This window comes from Patiria miniata, unplaced genomic scaffold (assembly GCF_015706575.1).
Source record: "Patiria miniata isolate m_02_andy unplaced genomic scaffold, ASM1570657v1 HiC_scaffold_30, whole genome shotgun sequence".
NCBI classification, from domain to species: Eukaryota; Metazoa; Echinodermata; class Asteroidea; order Valvatida; family Asterinidae; genus Patiria; species Patiria miniata.
The window spans coordinates 5,993,595-6,009,226 of record NW_024037070.1 but is presented as its reverse complement, the minus strand read 5'-3'; the positions used below and the strand labels follow the sequence as shown (position 1 = coordinate 6,009,226).

The 15,632-nt window shown below is 40.8% G+C and overlaps 1 protein-coding gene across 1 annotated transcript; it reads left to right on the top strand.

The window, feature by feature from the left end:
- The first annotated feature begins 713 nt into the window (after positions 1–713).
- Positions 714–13,827, top strand: LOC119739446 (DDB1- and CUL4-associated factor 11-like). The gene is made up of 16 exons (XM_038214404.1): positions 714–1,018; positions 2,026–2,120; positions 2,958–2,989; positions 3,901–3,996; positions 4,852–4,919; position 5,203; positions 5,393–5,595; positions 5,892–5,935; positions 6,181–6,304; positions 8,580–8,637; positions 9,171–9,356; positions 9,963–10,116; positions 10,601–10,713; positions 11,979–12,018; positions 12,716–12,822; positions 13,377–13,827. The coding sequence occupies exons 1-16, from the start codon at positions 888–890 to the stop codon at positions 13,545–13,547; spliced, it is 1,623 nt and encodes a 540-aa protein (XP_038070332.1). The 5' UTR covers positions 714–887; the 3' UTR covers positions 13,548–13,827.
- The last annotated feature ends 1,805 nt before the right edge of the window (positions 13,828–15,632 follow it).

Below are 15,632 nucleotides of genomic sequence, written 5' to 3'. Positions count from 1 at the left end.
CCCTCCCCAAAACCACCCCTAAGGCCCCCCCCCCCCCCCCAAAAAAGTCTCCGGTTTCTGGTATGGAGCTTGCCCAAAAAGTGGTGCGGCGACGCGGCTTTTTTTTTTTTTTACCTGATGTTTTTTTGCTTCAAATGTCGGCTGAAGACTGCAAATGGTGCCCAACTAAACTTAGCGCAAATATATGGGAGTCCAGAGAGGCCACATAAAGCTTATTCTCGACCATAACCCAATCTAAAAACACGTTAAAATTGTGCAGCAGCAGGATTCCAGTCAAACCAGTGAGTTTGGCGGTTTTGAGACATCATCTTTCATTGAAAAAAAAAACTTTTTCATTTTGCCGACGCGCATGGCTACGGCGACGCGCGCGCATACCAGAAACCGGAGACTTTTTTTGGGGGCCTAAACGGTAGTATAATCCCTGGGCCCAGGTCTAAATGTACCCCCTTCCCCCGCCTCTATGCAAAATAACCCACAAGTCCGGGTTTTTTTTTTTTTCGAATAAAATCGACTCAGTTTGAAGCTGCAAGTCACAAATACTTGATTGACATAAATATTTCTACAATCTTTCCCAATTCTAGGCCACAAGGACCTCTTATTCAAAATTTACTGGGGGAGCTCGCGCGCACTATAATTTACAGGTTTATGGTGGCGTACACCCGTACGACGAGCGATGAGCGAACCATAAAATATGCGTAGCGCCCTCTATTATTTCTTAACAACAGATGGCGCTGTACCGGCCGGCTGTGCCCTTTCGTGCTGCGCTTGATGGGCTTATCTTGTGTAAACATCGATTGTTATTTAACTTCATCATTCCGTTTGCCGGGGTTCCAATGGTAAAACTTTCTTGTGACTAATGAAAGCCAATGAGGTAGGGAGGTTTTCTGATGGGATCCAGACAGAGCGATGCGAGGGCAAGTAGGGATTCATCGTCCAGTTCTTCTAGTTCCGGGGCCCGGAGACGAGATTCGGACTCGGAAATGGACTACGCTGAAATGCTGGCGTATTTAATGCGAAGGTAGGCACAGAATCACATGACACATCATGATTTTGCGTTTGGTTATCTAGACTAAAGTAAAGGTACTTGGTCGCGAGGAGATCATCAAAATGTCGTGCTTTTGTTTGTTTACTAACCGTATTTCAGGTGACAGGGTCCCAGAAGGGAACACAATACAAACAGCCACAAGACAAGTTACAATAACAATAGAAAATGTTGTTGATTTCAATACCCCGTTTGTTATTTTCATCTGGCACATCGTCCATATGCAGTTATAAATTTTTTGCAGTACTTTAAAAAAATAAAAAGTACAATTTGATTGAAAACATGAAAGTAAAGAAAACAATAAAAAATAATTAAAAAAATTAAAAATCAATTGAACGGTGCACCAGCATCGGGATTTGGAAGCTAACGAAGCGTTCTGGTTGGACTGGTAGTTATAAATGTGATATAGATTCGCAATGGTGATTATTGCAATTTACCGTAATGATAGCAGTTTAAAATCACGTTATGGCTGCTATAACGTTAGCCACTACGTATATTTTTGCCTTGAAATACAGGCATTTCAGCAGCAATTATTATGAGACGAAATTGTCAACGTCAAACTCAGTAGATTACAAATATCTGACTATTCAATGGAGTCCAAGGTAGAATAATCGACTACTATCAAAAATTCAAAGAATAATCAAAAATTCACAGCCCTGCATAGCACCCCCTTTGCAACCTGTGAAAAAAACAATTGAAAATGCCTCTTTACAATATTTTTTGGTTTGGTAGGACATTCCTTACCTTGGGAAAATAAGTTGGGCATTTAACAACCTCTATTTTGGTGTAATTTCCAAAGATATTTCGGAGAAACGAAATTTGTCTTAAATTAGAGATGGTTCCAAATTAAATGCTCTGAATGTGTCCAAATACATGAATTAAAATAAAAGTAATGAGTTTTTCAAACTTCAGAAAAAAGGTCATCTGCTAGATAGTTTCATTGCAGCCAATATCAACATATTTCTCTTTTTATTCTCCCATAGTGGCCAGATTCGACTGATTTCTTCTGGTCCAGAATTGGATCTTGGAGGACTGGACAGTGATGATGATGATTCATTTATAGAATGCTGCCCAGAAGGTGAACAAAAATGATTGAAAAGGATTAATCAGAGATCTAAAAAATAATCAATGTCATCTAAAAACAAATTCAACGTTATTTGGTGTGTCAATATTAGGCAAAACTTTGCAAAGCTTTATACTCTTGGGTTTATCAGTGAAAATACCATGGAAATCCGTTCATGCAAACCAGAGATCTAACAGATTGTAAAAGGCTATGGATTTTTCACCTATACTATCAGTGCATCAGATTGTCATGGGCCGTTTCACTCTGATGTAAATTAAGTGAACTGTGTATTTAATCCCATCCCATTGGAATTTGTGGAAAATCTGAAGCCTTTTCTAAACTGTTAGATCTCTGGTTTGCATGAACAGATTTCCATGACATTTTTACCGAATATACACAAGACTATAAGTAATATGCTCCATCAAGATGAAATGCTCACGTTAAGAACTTTTTTTTTTGGAGAAAATAAAGGATATCTGCGTGGGCAACTTTTTGGGACTGAAATTGTTCAACTATTAATGGTGCCAGTAATTTATAAAACATTGCTATGGTAAATATATGAACAACATGTGTATTTCACTCTAAAACATTCTTTAATCCCTATTCCAGACCTTGGAATGACATTTTCTTATTTTTGAAAAAATCATGTGATTTCAAAACTCTTTTAAAGTAGCTTTTGAAAATCTTATTTAATGGAACAGAACATTGCTGTAAGTTTGTGCTGCAAACAATGAGGACGTATGAAATATGTTTATCTGGGAAAAAAAGTGAATTGACTTTAGGATTTCATATTAAAAATTGTAACTTTCCTTCAATTAAAGCCAAGATTTTTTTTTTTTTTTTGCGTTTCAGCCGACCTCAATCCAGACACGAGAGCCATAGATGTAAGTTAAACTTATAGTCCAGTGGCTTTTACTTATGTCATCAATTTTTCACCGAGAGCCACTTTTTTTTTGTCTTCCCGAGATTTTGATCTGGATTTAAGGTCCAGTTGAGGATATCTTACTTATGGATGGGGAGGGGCTGGATTTTTGTGGGAGGGAGGGGTCGGTTTGATATGGATTGAGGCGTTGGGTGGATTTTGGTGGGTGATGAAAGGGAGGAATAGGCCCATAGAAGTAAAGGGTAATGGGACACAAAGGTACATTTTCAAGGATTGCATTTAAAAAAAATTACATAGCATGGGCCCTTTAAAGGTAGAGTCCATCATTTGCAGCCATCCGAAAAGTAACTGGCATAATATTGTTGAAAAACGTACTTGGTTGAAAGATAGTAAGTGGACTAAACTCCCTGTGAAATTAATCTTTCTGGCAAGCTATCATTTTGAAGAAATCAACGAAAGAAGGCCTTTCCAACGGTGCGTCTTAAGACGCACCGTAGGAAAATTTAAATTAGTAGTTCGTTTTGTTATTCGGCGCAGCGCGCGCAAGCATTGGCACGACGCACAGGCGCGCGCGGTTATTATAATTCGTCGGATCAGTGCGCGACATCGGGTATAGCTGCAATTCAAAACAATTCAAAACATGATTCAGCAACTTTTGATTTGAAATTGAGATCCTAGAATGCTGTTTTTCTCGGAATATACAGCTGAAGCTGAACTGAAACTTCATCAGGTTAGTTGTTCAGTATCCTTCATTAGATTTTGAACACTTTTGTTGCTTTAAACGAACAAAATGCACAAATTACAAATGATGGACTATATCTTTAACTAACCAGAATCAAGTGAGGAAAGTTTTTCTGGAAGTGTTGTACACAATGCGTTTTTACATTTTTAATGTATTTTATTATACAATAGGCGAGTGATTTGAAGCAGCAGATGTTATTCAAAGCCGGGATGAACCACAGCGGGGTGGTGCCAGGGGTGACACCAGTCTCCAACATGCTTAGCAAGGTTTGTAAAGGTTTCAAAAACAAACCAACCGTTGATATTTTTCTGGGATAGCCTACAAAGTCAATTACAGAGGCTTATTTACATGGGGGTCCCATAAAATAGACTTGAAATTATAGAACACACAGTACTTATCCAGTTATACCTAAAACACGAGAACAAATATAATATTGAAAAAAATACCCTTAAAATACCATTGAAATAGTTAAATATGAACTATAAGAGAGATTAAAAACATCTCAAAATTGCACATCATCACTTTGCATGAGATTGGAAAATGTCAAAATTGGGATCATTCCATTGCATCTGCCTTGTCATACAGAGAAATTCAGCTCGTTTCTTTCCTTGGATTTGGTCATGTCAGCGAGGTAGGACTGAACAGGGTTCGCCCTTTGTTTTCATTAGCCAGTCAGACTAGTAAAGCAGACACTTATTTAGTCCACGGGCCTTTTGACTATTCCGCAATAGAATTTTTTAATTTTTGCACCAGAATGTCACAAACAAAGATGTTATTTGCACTAATTTTGACTCGCCAGGCGCACTACTTAAGGAATGATTTTGACTAGTTCGCCGCTGTTTTGACTCGCTTTTGGCAAGCGAACTGTCGCTAAGGTCGAACCATGGACTTGACCATTTTTTTTAATACTGAGAAATTGGAAATGCTTTTGATAATTTCCGGCAATGCATTCCTGTCTTTGTAACTGTATTGAAGAAACTGTTTTTGTTTGATGAGGTTGGAACAATGAAATTGAATTCACTTTGTCTTGTTTAATAATGTCAATAACTATAAATATTAAATTGTGCTTGTTAATTTAGATTTTATAACAGTTTCCTATCTCTGTTGTGTGTTTTTTACAGAGAGCCATCGGAAAATGCTGCGGCTTAGGCACCTTCTCCAGAGGTGACCGTTCCTTGGTATCGAAGAGGTAAAATCAAAAGTTTACTTTTTAATAAAGAACAATCTCAGTTTTCTTTAAACCTCTAAAACAAGTTTTCTTACCCAGGCATGAGACTTTTCCTGTTTAAAAAGGACTTTTTGGAGGTTTTTTCTTTCAAATATATGGGTCGATGTGGCCGGCAGCCATAGGCGCCTGTACGTGCCAGTGGCCCAACCACGTTGTAGCCGCGTCCTTTGCAATTCAGCATACCAGCTGCGAGTAAGGATGATTAGCCTCCCAACTTATTATATTATTATTATTACATGTACAGTGCTATAACCACTCAAACTCAAATTAGTTTCCACTCTCCAGAAGGCTGCCTTGTCAATCTCCCTAGTGGAGAATTCAGGAGGAATGTTTACCGAGTACCAAGTATTGGTCACTTCCAGAATTGGTTCCCTGGTTTTTTTGTTTTTTTTTTAGCTTATTCACTTTTAAACGTCACTGATTTCTCTGCCCAGTTTTTACCCAACACCATGAGGACCGTGGCCCAGTTTAGCACCAAGGCCTTCTGCGGCAACTACTCCAAGGATGGCTCTGTCTTCCTCTCCGGGTGCCAGGACCAGAGCCTGCGGCTCTACGACACCACCAGCGGCAAGTTCCAAAAGTTCAAGGAGATCAAGGCACGCAATGTCGGCTGGAGTATACTAGACACAGCCTTCAGGTACGTCAAGAGTTTGCATTTCAAATAAAATGAAATTTTATAATGCAGAGTAATCTCAGCTTTTCTTTGCAGCTTAGCATCATAAACTCACTCCCGGAGAAGTGTCCTCGAAATTGGAGATTCCAAAAATGATCCATCTCCCACAGTAAGGGATCTAGATGTGATATTTGATTGGACAATGTCGTGTTCGCATTGGACGTTTTTGATAGAACTTGCAGAGAGTATGTGTTGTGATCAAAAGATTGTTAATTAGAAGACGTCAAGTTTACAAGTTTTTCTATTCATTATTCCTACAGTCCTGATGGTAATTACCTTATCTACTCCAGTTGGTCTGAATACAGTAAGTTTTTTTTATTAATTTAGAAAATGTTCCAATTTTTTTAAACTGAGCTAAAGGACCAGCCTCTATGTGGGATTTATAAAGATTGTAATTTGAGAGGTGGAGACACGGTAGATGTGTTGAATAAAAATTGGTTGTTTTTTTTTTTACAAGCACTTGTTTGTGAACATCTATTTCGAAATAGAATGAGTTATCCAAATGTGATGCTGAATGGCGTGTGTTTTTATTCTTTGAAACTCGTGCAGTTCATTTATGCAACGTCCGTGGAGATTTCCAGACCCACAGTGCCCTGGACATGGAGCCCGGCGACGGCCATTTTTGTCCGTTCTCCGTTCAGTTTTCCAGCAACAACAAAGAGATCCTGGCTGGGTAAGCTACACTATTCAAGAGAAAATTCTATCTTAGCCTCAGATACACCACCATGCTACAGCAACTACTATTAAAACCCTCCTATTGTTTAAAATGTCACAGACAGTCAAAACTTTCCTCCACTTTCTCTGCCATGCATTTGAAAACAGACTAGTTAAAGGTAGAGTGGATCATTTGCAACTATCCGAAAAGTAACTACCGTAATTTCCTGCGGATAAGACGCGTCTTATCTGACTTTCTAGACCACAAAAACATCGCTGCGCCTTATCTACAGGTGCGCCTTATCTGGTGTCGCTTGAGTTCAAAGTGACGGTCTTTGTGTGAAGAATTCTTTCAATGCCGCAATCAATAATGCGGTCAACCGAGGCTCAACTCTCCAGACATTGTGACCATATTTTCATTCCAACAATGCTGCGATGTTTTGATCCCCCATGATCGTGCTTTCCTTCCAACAATGCCGCAATGCGTTGATCCCCCTTAGTGATCGTGCTTTCGTTCCAACAATGCCGTCATACAAACGTTTTTCTTTGTGGCCGTTTTTTCATTCCGAAAATGCTGCAATCAGAATTACTTAAACGTTTGAAAATCGCATTCACTCAAGTTCTATTGTGTGAACGTTGAGGGTGTTTATTGTACAGGATATCTTCGAAGTCTGCAAGCCTGAAGATCAAGATGAAAACAGTGCGAGTCGGTAAAAGCGGCTCAGGAAAGCGTACTTCCGGCCGAGCGCCATGTTATGCATACAGAGACCGCGCGAACCTCAGTGCACGTGTGGCCGAACATTTTGTAGAAACACGCTGCGGTGTATCATCAAGTCCGAGCGGTAAAATCTCGTTAAAATATATATTTCAACGGACAAATACATACACAGAGAAGAGAGATCACGTTCTGAGAATTAATTTGCAGAAATTCTCTTTCTCCACCGATGTATGTTATTTTCTACGATCCAAATTCGTCCTGATACGCTACTGTAGTCATGCACGGAACATCATGGTCCGGAACCGTATGTAGGCCGTAGTCACTGGTTCCTGGCCCACATCATAGCTTCGATTCTGTAAGCATGCGATGGGAACCAACGAATACTGATGGCACTGCTGCCGCACGGAATATCGTACAGCGGCATGGCTTCGACGACGTGCATCACAAATGCGTCAGAATTACAGGCCTTTTCGTCAAGATTTAGCGTGTCAAGATGAAATAATATCATGTAAACGATTATGTTGTGCATGCAAATGGCGTGTGTAATATTACTGTGCGTATCGGCGGCTGAAAATGTGATCGGCGATTTGTTTTCTGTGTACGGTGAGTAATTATACTGACACTGTGACAGCTCGGTTACTTCTCCCACGCGGTCTGGGTATATTTTCCCGTGTCGAAGTCCAAGTGCGGACAGTGGTCACATTTGACCATTTCTCATTTTACTATCGTCTCGGTAAAACCTTCCAAAAAAAAAGTCCAGTGCGGACACGGCTTAATTCATCCTCCGAATAGTGTGATCGTTCTAAGGCAACACAATGGCCCCTTTGTGGCGATGTACCGACACCGGGTGACGCCTGGTGTTCTTCTGTGTGCGGTCAAACATGCGTCTTATGCGGCGGTGCGCCTTATCTGTTGGCGTTTGAATTTTTTTGGGGTGATTTTAGGGACCTGCGCCTTATCCGCCGCGCGCCTTATCCGCAGGAAATTACGGTAACAGAATTGTTGTTGAAAAAGTTACTTTGTTTAAAGATAGCAATGACACTAAACTCCCTGAGAAATTATTCCTTCTGACATGCTGTCACTTTGAAGAAAACAATAAAAGAAAGCCGTTTCCAGTTTTGGAAATTGTGTTTGCGTTGACATGACGCACACGTGCGCGGTTGCTATTATTCATCGCTTCAGTGCGTGACATCGCATAGCTGCAATCGGCTGAATGAGAACGTGCCCCGGACGCTGATTTCGGACGCAATACAAAACACGACTCAGCAACTTTTGAATTGAAATCGAGATCTTAGAATATTCTTTTCTTTGAACATACAGCATTCACAGAGCTAAAACTTTTAGGTTAGTTGTTAAACACCCTTGTCTAGAAAGTATATTGGACTGGGTCAAGAAATACCTTCATTTTTATGTCTTTATAACCAAACTGGATGAAAATTGTTCATGTGATATAAAAGTCCAATGGAAAATGCGAGAATTATGTTAAAAAGGAGGTCTTGAATATTCAGGTTTTCTGGTGTGGTATTAATGTATTCCACCGGTAATCTTTGAAATCTACCTTTTTTTTCCATTTCAGGGCGAACGATGGTTTCTTGTACATATTTGACAGAGAGATCAATAAAAGGACAATGAGGGTAAGACTTTTTGACTTATTAATGATTCTATGTGCCTTTTACCCTTCAAGCTTCAAGCCCAGAAACTTTACGCGGAATGGCTACGTGGAGAATTTTATCACCACACGTGTTTCTAGGTCAATAACCCCCGCATGCCTGGACATGCACAAGATATAGGTCATTCACATGGCCAGGGATTGTTTACAACCTGTCTGAGCTCTGGGCGGCACGAGGGGTTGACACAAAGGGATCGGCGGCACTTAAGGGTTGGCCACTAAGATCTCCAATTACGGGGCCATCTTGGCTTCTGTCTTTCAACACTCCTTACTTCAGAGTGGCTAGGGTCTGGCCAATGGGAGTCTACAGGCTTGTGGTGTATAGTAGGGGTGTGGATTATGTGGAAACTTGGCCTAATTGGCCCATTGAAAAAAAAAATATGCCCATATTTGGAAAATTTGGGGACTTTTACCGCCCGCTCGCTGCGCGAAGGGTTAAGGGAAACTACATGTCTTACTCCTTTACTTACCCCCCCCCCCCCCCTTTTCTCATTACAGATAGATGCTCACGAGGATGACATCAACTCGGTCCGCTTTGCCGACGAGACCTCACAGATTCTCTTCTCTGGCGGCGATGATGGACTATGTAAGGTGTGGGATCGCAGGATGCTGAGCGACACGCTGTGTGAACCAGTCGGCACAATGGCTGGACACACAGACGGAATCACCTGTGTGGATTCCAAGGTATGATCAACAGAATTTATTCCAATTCAAATTTCATAAAACAATAAGTAGCATTAGTCTCGATACATTGAAAAAAATTCAAAGCGAGAGTTCATCAAAAACAGGCAAACAACAAATTTCAAGGTTGGGGTTAAAATGGACCTATAAGTGATGGGATCAAATGCAAAGATTCCAAGGTACATGTAGTTCAGTTCTATTCAGTGACGTATATTTCCATCCAAAGAAAAAGTAATGAACCACAATTTGAATCAGTCCTTTAACACTGATTTTTTTTACAGCAAACATTAAAGATGGACGTATCAGTGATGGCATCACGACTCCAAAGTTTGTCAATCTCAATTCAACTCAGTGACATCTATATCCATCCAAAGTACACACGATAAACTACAAATTGAAACATTTCAAAGAAAGCGTTGAACAAAGACGAGAAATCAGTAATGGAATTACATGCACGAACTGCTAGCTATGTGTAACATACACAGAATCAATTTCAATATTAATAATTTTTTTTATCCAAAGAAATGTTGTCAACCACAACCAGAAAATTTTGATTAATCCATGGAGCTTGTCCGTTTACCCTTTGAAGTAATTTTGTTGTCATTGTAGGGTGATGGACGCCACCTGATCACCAACTCCAAGGATCAGAGCATCAAGCTGTGGGATCTTAGGTTCTTCTCTCCTCCCTCAGCCGTCTCCAATTGTCGGAAGGCTGTCGCCGGTCAACACTGGGACTACCGGTGGCAACAGGTACCCAGAAGATGTAAGTGCATAGACAGTGCAGTGTGAAATCAGTCTGGTCCCTCTCAGCCCATCCCCATAATCATCCCATCCCTACTCCCACCCCACCCCTAGCCCACCCCCACCTCCATCCCTACCCTCACCCAACCCCATCCCACCCCCACTCCCACCCATCCCCACCCCACCTCCACTCCCACCCCACCTCCACCCCCATCCACACCCCACCCCAACCCCCACCCACACCCCCATCTCTACCTCAACCCCATCCCTACCTCAACCCCATCCCAACCTCCATCCACATCCCCATCTCCACCCTCACCCCAACCCCCACCATCACCCCAACCCCCACCTCCCCCCATTTCCCAACCCCGCCCAACTCCCACCCTCACCCCAACTCCTTACCCATCCCGACCCCACTCCCACCCCATCTGGTGAAGACTTGTGGACGACACGACTATATCACTGTCTGATGCTACCTTTCTCTCTTTCAATGAATGTTACCACAGCGAAAAGGAAAAACTTCATCGATGGCGACACGTCATTGCTGACTTACAAAGGTCACGGTGTGCTCCACACTTGCATCCGCTGTCATTTCTCCCCTGCGTTCACAACTGACCAGGTAAATAAGCGAATATCATATACTTTGAGCTATGGTAGTCAGGGTACTGTGCAGGTTCAGTTTATGAGGGGGGCGCTCAAGACATTTTTGTGAAGTTTACCCATTAAATAAGTGTACTACATTGTGGAGTGCCGTGGCCTCGTTGTCTGGAGCACTGAATTCGTGGTCTGCGGGTAATTCTGCAGGTTGTGGGTTTGAGTCCAGCCTGGGGTTATGGTGCGTGTGCCCTTGGGCAAGGCACTTTGTCACTCATTGCTTCTCTCCACCCAGGAGTAAATGGGTACCTGTGAGGGCAGAGATGGTTATTGTGGTTGATTTTAGCTACTTTGCACCGAAATGGCAGTATTGAGCTGTATACTCCCCAGGGAGCTGAGATGGTATTTGGAATGTTTCATTGGCCCAATGAGCAGGGTAATAATGATGAAGCGCCTTGAGCACCAATACTGGTGGATATATGCACTTCATAAATACTTGTTATAATTATAATTGTGTTTAGCCACTGAGGAATCCCTTAAACCATTGAGTGCTCGGGTGGAATCAGGCGCTAGAGGGAATAATATGCAGAGCGGTTTAGGCGGTACAGTGACTAATGGGTTAATCAGTTTTTAAAGATAGTCCATCATTTGTAATTTGTGCAGTTTGAAGCAACAAAAGTGCTCAAAATCTAAAGAAGGGTACTGAGCAACTAACCTGATGAAGTTTCAGCTCAGCTTCAGCTGTATATTCCGAGAAAAACAGCATTCTAGGATCTCAATTTCAAATCAAAATTTGCTGAATCATGTTTTGAAATGGGCCTGAATTCAGCGTCCGAGACACGTTCTCACTGAGCCGATTGCAGTTACGCGATGTCGCGCACTGATCCGACGAATTATAGCAACCGCGCGTGTGTGTGCGTCGTGCCAATGCTTTCGCGCGCTTGGCCGAATAACAAAACAAACTACTAATTTAAATTTTCCTACGGTGTGTCTTAAGAAGCACCGTTGGAAAGGCCTTCTTTCGTTGATTACTTCAAAATGACAGCTTGCCAGAAAGAATAATTTCATAGGGAGTTTAGTCCCCTTACTATCTTTCAACCAAGTATGTTTTTCAACAATAATTATGCCAGTTACTTTTCGGATAGCTGCAAATGATGGACTATAGCTTTAAGGAGACAGGTTGACATGCAAACACTCACTCCCACCTGCGCATGAGAAAAAATAAGGATATTGCAATATAAGGATATCACTTATTTACCATCATGTTTAAATATCCTTCTTTCATTACAGAAATACATCTACTGTGGTTGTGCAACGGGTGGTGTCATCAGTAAGTTCGCTTTGAATTAATATCCTTGGAATCTTGAAATGCTGATTCGTCGCTCGCTGGGGTTTCCCTCACTGACGAAGTAAAGTTGTTGTTTCGTTTAGGACCTGCCAGCTTTCACAGCTGTCCAAAGATTCTCACCAAACATGCACATCGAACTTAATGTGCTTTTAAAATCGAGAGGATCAGTTTTGAGACTGGCAATTTATTAGGCAGAAATATTCATTTGTCCAATTTGCAGAAAACTTTCTACAGTGTTTGTCAAAAACGACAAAACAGCGAGTTTCATAGCTTGATTTTTATGAAGACATACCAACATTAACATAATAATCTTTAGCCCAGAAACCTTGACCTCATAACGTATATGTGTATACAATATGAGGCAGGCAGCGGCCTCATGCTTCTGATGTTTTGATTGCTATGAGCCTTGACGAAGTTTCGTACCTGTGGATTTCATTGGTTGAGCTATCCATTTGACATATCTCATGTTATATTTAAATAAGGTTGACCTCTATGTCACAGGTCGACCTGACAAACTATGCCCTGATGGGTATCGGACTTAAAATGGCAGTCCACAATAGTCCGCCATTTCGAGTCTGTGTTCAGACTAAATATCCTTGGTGCTTTCCAGGAGCCTGTACGAAAGAATGATGTACATGGAAAGGCCTAATATTAAAACTGTGCATTGAAATTCCTTCAGTTTATGACGTCTTGACTGGGAAGATTGTGAGGAAACTGGACGGTCATAGGGCTTGCGTCCGCGATGTCTCCTGGCATCCCTACGAGAACAACATCGTCAGTTCATCAGTAAGAGACGGACATTTATGTGGTTTAAGATTCCATGTTTGTTCTTGTTCTTTATTTGGCTATTATTTGCATCAGAGAAGGGAGTGGTTACTGGAGGATATAGTGAAAATTTAAATGTGGAACTAACCAATTTTTTGAAGTGTTGGCATTAATCATGCTGTGGTGTCTAGTAATCTATTTGCTAGTCCAAACCTTCGTACACACACACACAGCTTCGTAAAGCAGGGAGCATCTTAGGCCTTATGCCTAGTTGTACTGGGCTAGTAATTCGAGTACTCATGAGTAGTGTTCGCTACTCGTTGTACTCCTTGTTGTATTGGTTTTTCATCTACTCGAGTACTCGTCATGGCATGAGTAGAAGTAGGTACTCGTGAGAAGCATTATGCCATTTTCTCTATTTTTATGGGAATTTAGTAGACTACTCGCGGGTAATTTCTCTGCAAGTACTCGAGTAGGAAAATCCACTACTCGCCCAGGCCTACAGTTTGAATAATTTGGTGACTGTTATTTTTACAGTTTGAATAATTTGGTGACTGTTATTTTTTTTTTGATAGTGGGATGGAAGTCACGGTTTGTGGGAGTTCAAGCGAGATGGGCTCCGAGATTGGGAACATGACGACTTCCACGAGTCGGAGGAGTCTAGCGATGATAGTGAATGTGATGAAGACATTTTTCATGATGTGCGGAGATCACGCAGGCTTCGTACTCGTAATCCCAGGCCATGAAAGTCCCATGATGAGTGAAGGCTGGTTAAAGAACTAAGCTGTGAGAAGTCTGCAATTGATTTAATCAGAGGACTCAGTCTTAAAGATGCATTCCCCGTACTATTTTTCAACTTTCATCCCGAAAAATAGAATCCTTTTCTAAATTGCTATTTTTCTAGCAATACAAAATTTATTCACTTTTGAATAAGACGTCGACCCATGTTTAGGTATTGAATTATTACTTTACATTTTCGAATTATATTCCCGTTCTCGCGGGGAAGGCTGGTTTCCCCCCCCCCCCCCCCCGAAAAAAATGTTTTTGCAAAAAACACATTTTTTTTTTTAGAGATGTGCAGACGTCCAAAAAAATTTTTTAAATAAGGTTTTTGGGGTTGGAATAAGAGTTGAAGTTGAAACTTTAGTAACAAGTTAACACTAGAGGGCGTGTAAACACAATCTGGCAATGTATATTCGAAGGGGCGGGTGACGGGTTCAGTCGTCAAGCTTTCCCCGAGTCGTCAGTGGTTCCCATTGTTTTTGTACACAGTGACACCGTGTGTTGAACTTAAGCTTGGCCGCTGTACACGGCCTGCCGTCGTAGCAAATATTGCTTCGACGGTAACGGGGCCTCAGAGTATTGCAAAATATAAAGTTACGGTGAGAAGTACCGTACAAATATCGCAGAACTGACTCTCAAGAGTCAGTATTTGTGGTGTGTTCGACTTGATTTTAAAATATGGCCAATGTATTTTCACTTTTTCAAAAATGTTGCTGTCGGCCAAAAATAATCTGGTCGTCAAGTGGGTAATAGAAAAAAAATGGATGTATTGAAAAGCACGGGGAATGCAGCTTTAACAGTCAGTTGAGGTTTGTTGTTTATTGTATCTCATGATCTGACCTATTAATATGCAACTTTTTTTAAATAAGGGAATCTGAAGTTGGGTCATTCAATCAAATTATTCATTTTAGGCTACAATTATTTTCAGAACCAATCATAGTACGAAATGAGTTTACCATTAGTTTAAATTACATGTGCTCATTAATATTTTTCGTTGTCCATTCAGAGCAGTCCGTGCCAATTTCAACGAAGGGGAAAAAACTGTGAAAGATGTAGCAAAGAAATGTGGTTTGAATTGTCATTGATTTGTAATTTACTTTTTGTGTCCCCTAAACCAAGTTCTTGTTGACACTTACCAATCCTAAGTTCTGTATGACCGTACACGCCAGAGCTACCTGTCCGGTACTCGTACAAAGGGAACGATACCCCACAAGTGAAATCTTTAGAAATAGGGATGAAAGGCCAACAATGCTCCTACCCAGGAACTTTGTCCACTGGACTGTCCGAATGGCCTTATCCCTGCATGCTAAATTTTAGGTTAAGTTTTTGAAACAAGTATATAACTTCTACGTGCTTACGTGGATTTGGATGAAACTTGGATACAGTGACCCTTGGGTGGGAAGACACAATTCTTCATCGTATTACTGAGGTCAAAGGTTATGTAGGGGTCATTAGAGGGTCATTAGAGGTCTTTGAATGTTTGTCACAGAATTTGATGGATTTTCATGGAGTGATCCTTGGGTGGGGGTTCATCACAAGTCTTCTGAAATTGGGGTTCAAAGGTTATCTAGGGGTCATTTTTTTGTCGTTGGTTTCAAAATGTCCCTTTCTTTAAGAACAAAAAAACATGCTGGGATCGACCGCAAAAAAAGGCAACACGTGCCTTCCGCAGATCACGTTGTTTTTTAATTCAATCAAGTCCCAGTGGTACACTTAATCGGTGATAATGTATATAATTTTTTTTTTTTTTTTAAAGCTTATTCCCTTAATTACGTGTGTTGTTTATCCTCCTCAATTTCCATTGACAAACAATTAATTTTGAACACTTAATTTTTTTCTCCAATAACACTTTCACAGAATAATTGTTCCTAAAACTTATATCATGGCAAAGTTGAACATATCTAAATTTTATGTAGTTATTTGAACTATTTAAAAGTTTTGTATCTATGGTGTGTAGCATTTTTTTAAATAGTCTGTATTTTTGTTTGTTTCTCAAAACAGATTTATATAATTGTTGTATATAACTATGAGCAACTTCAGTTTGCAAA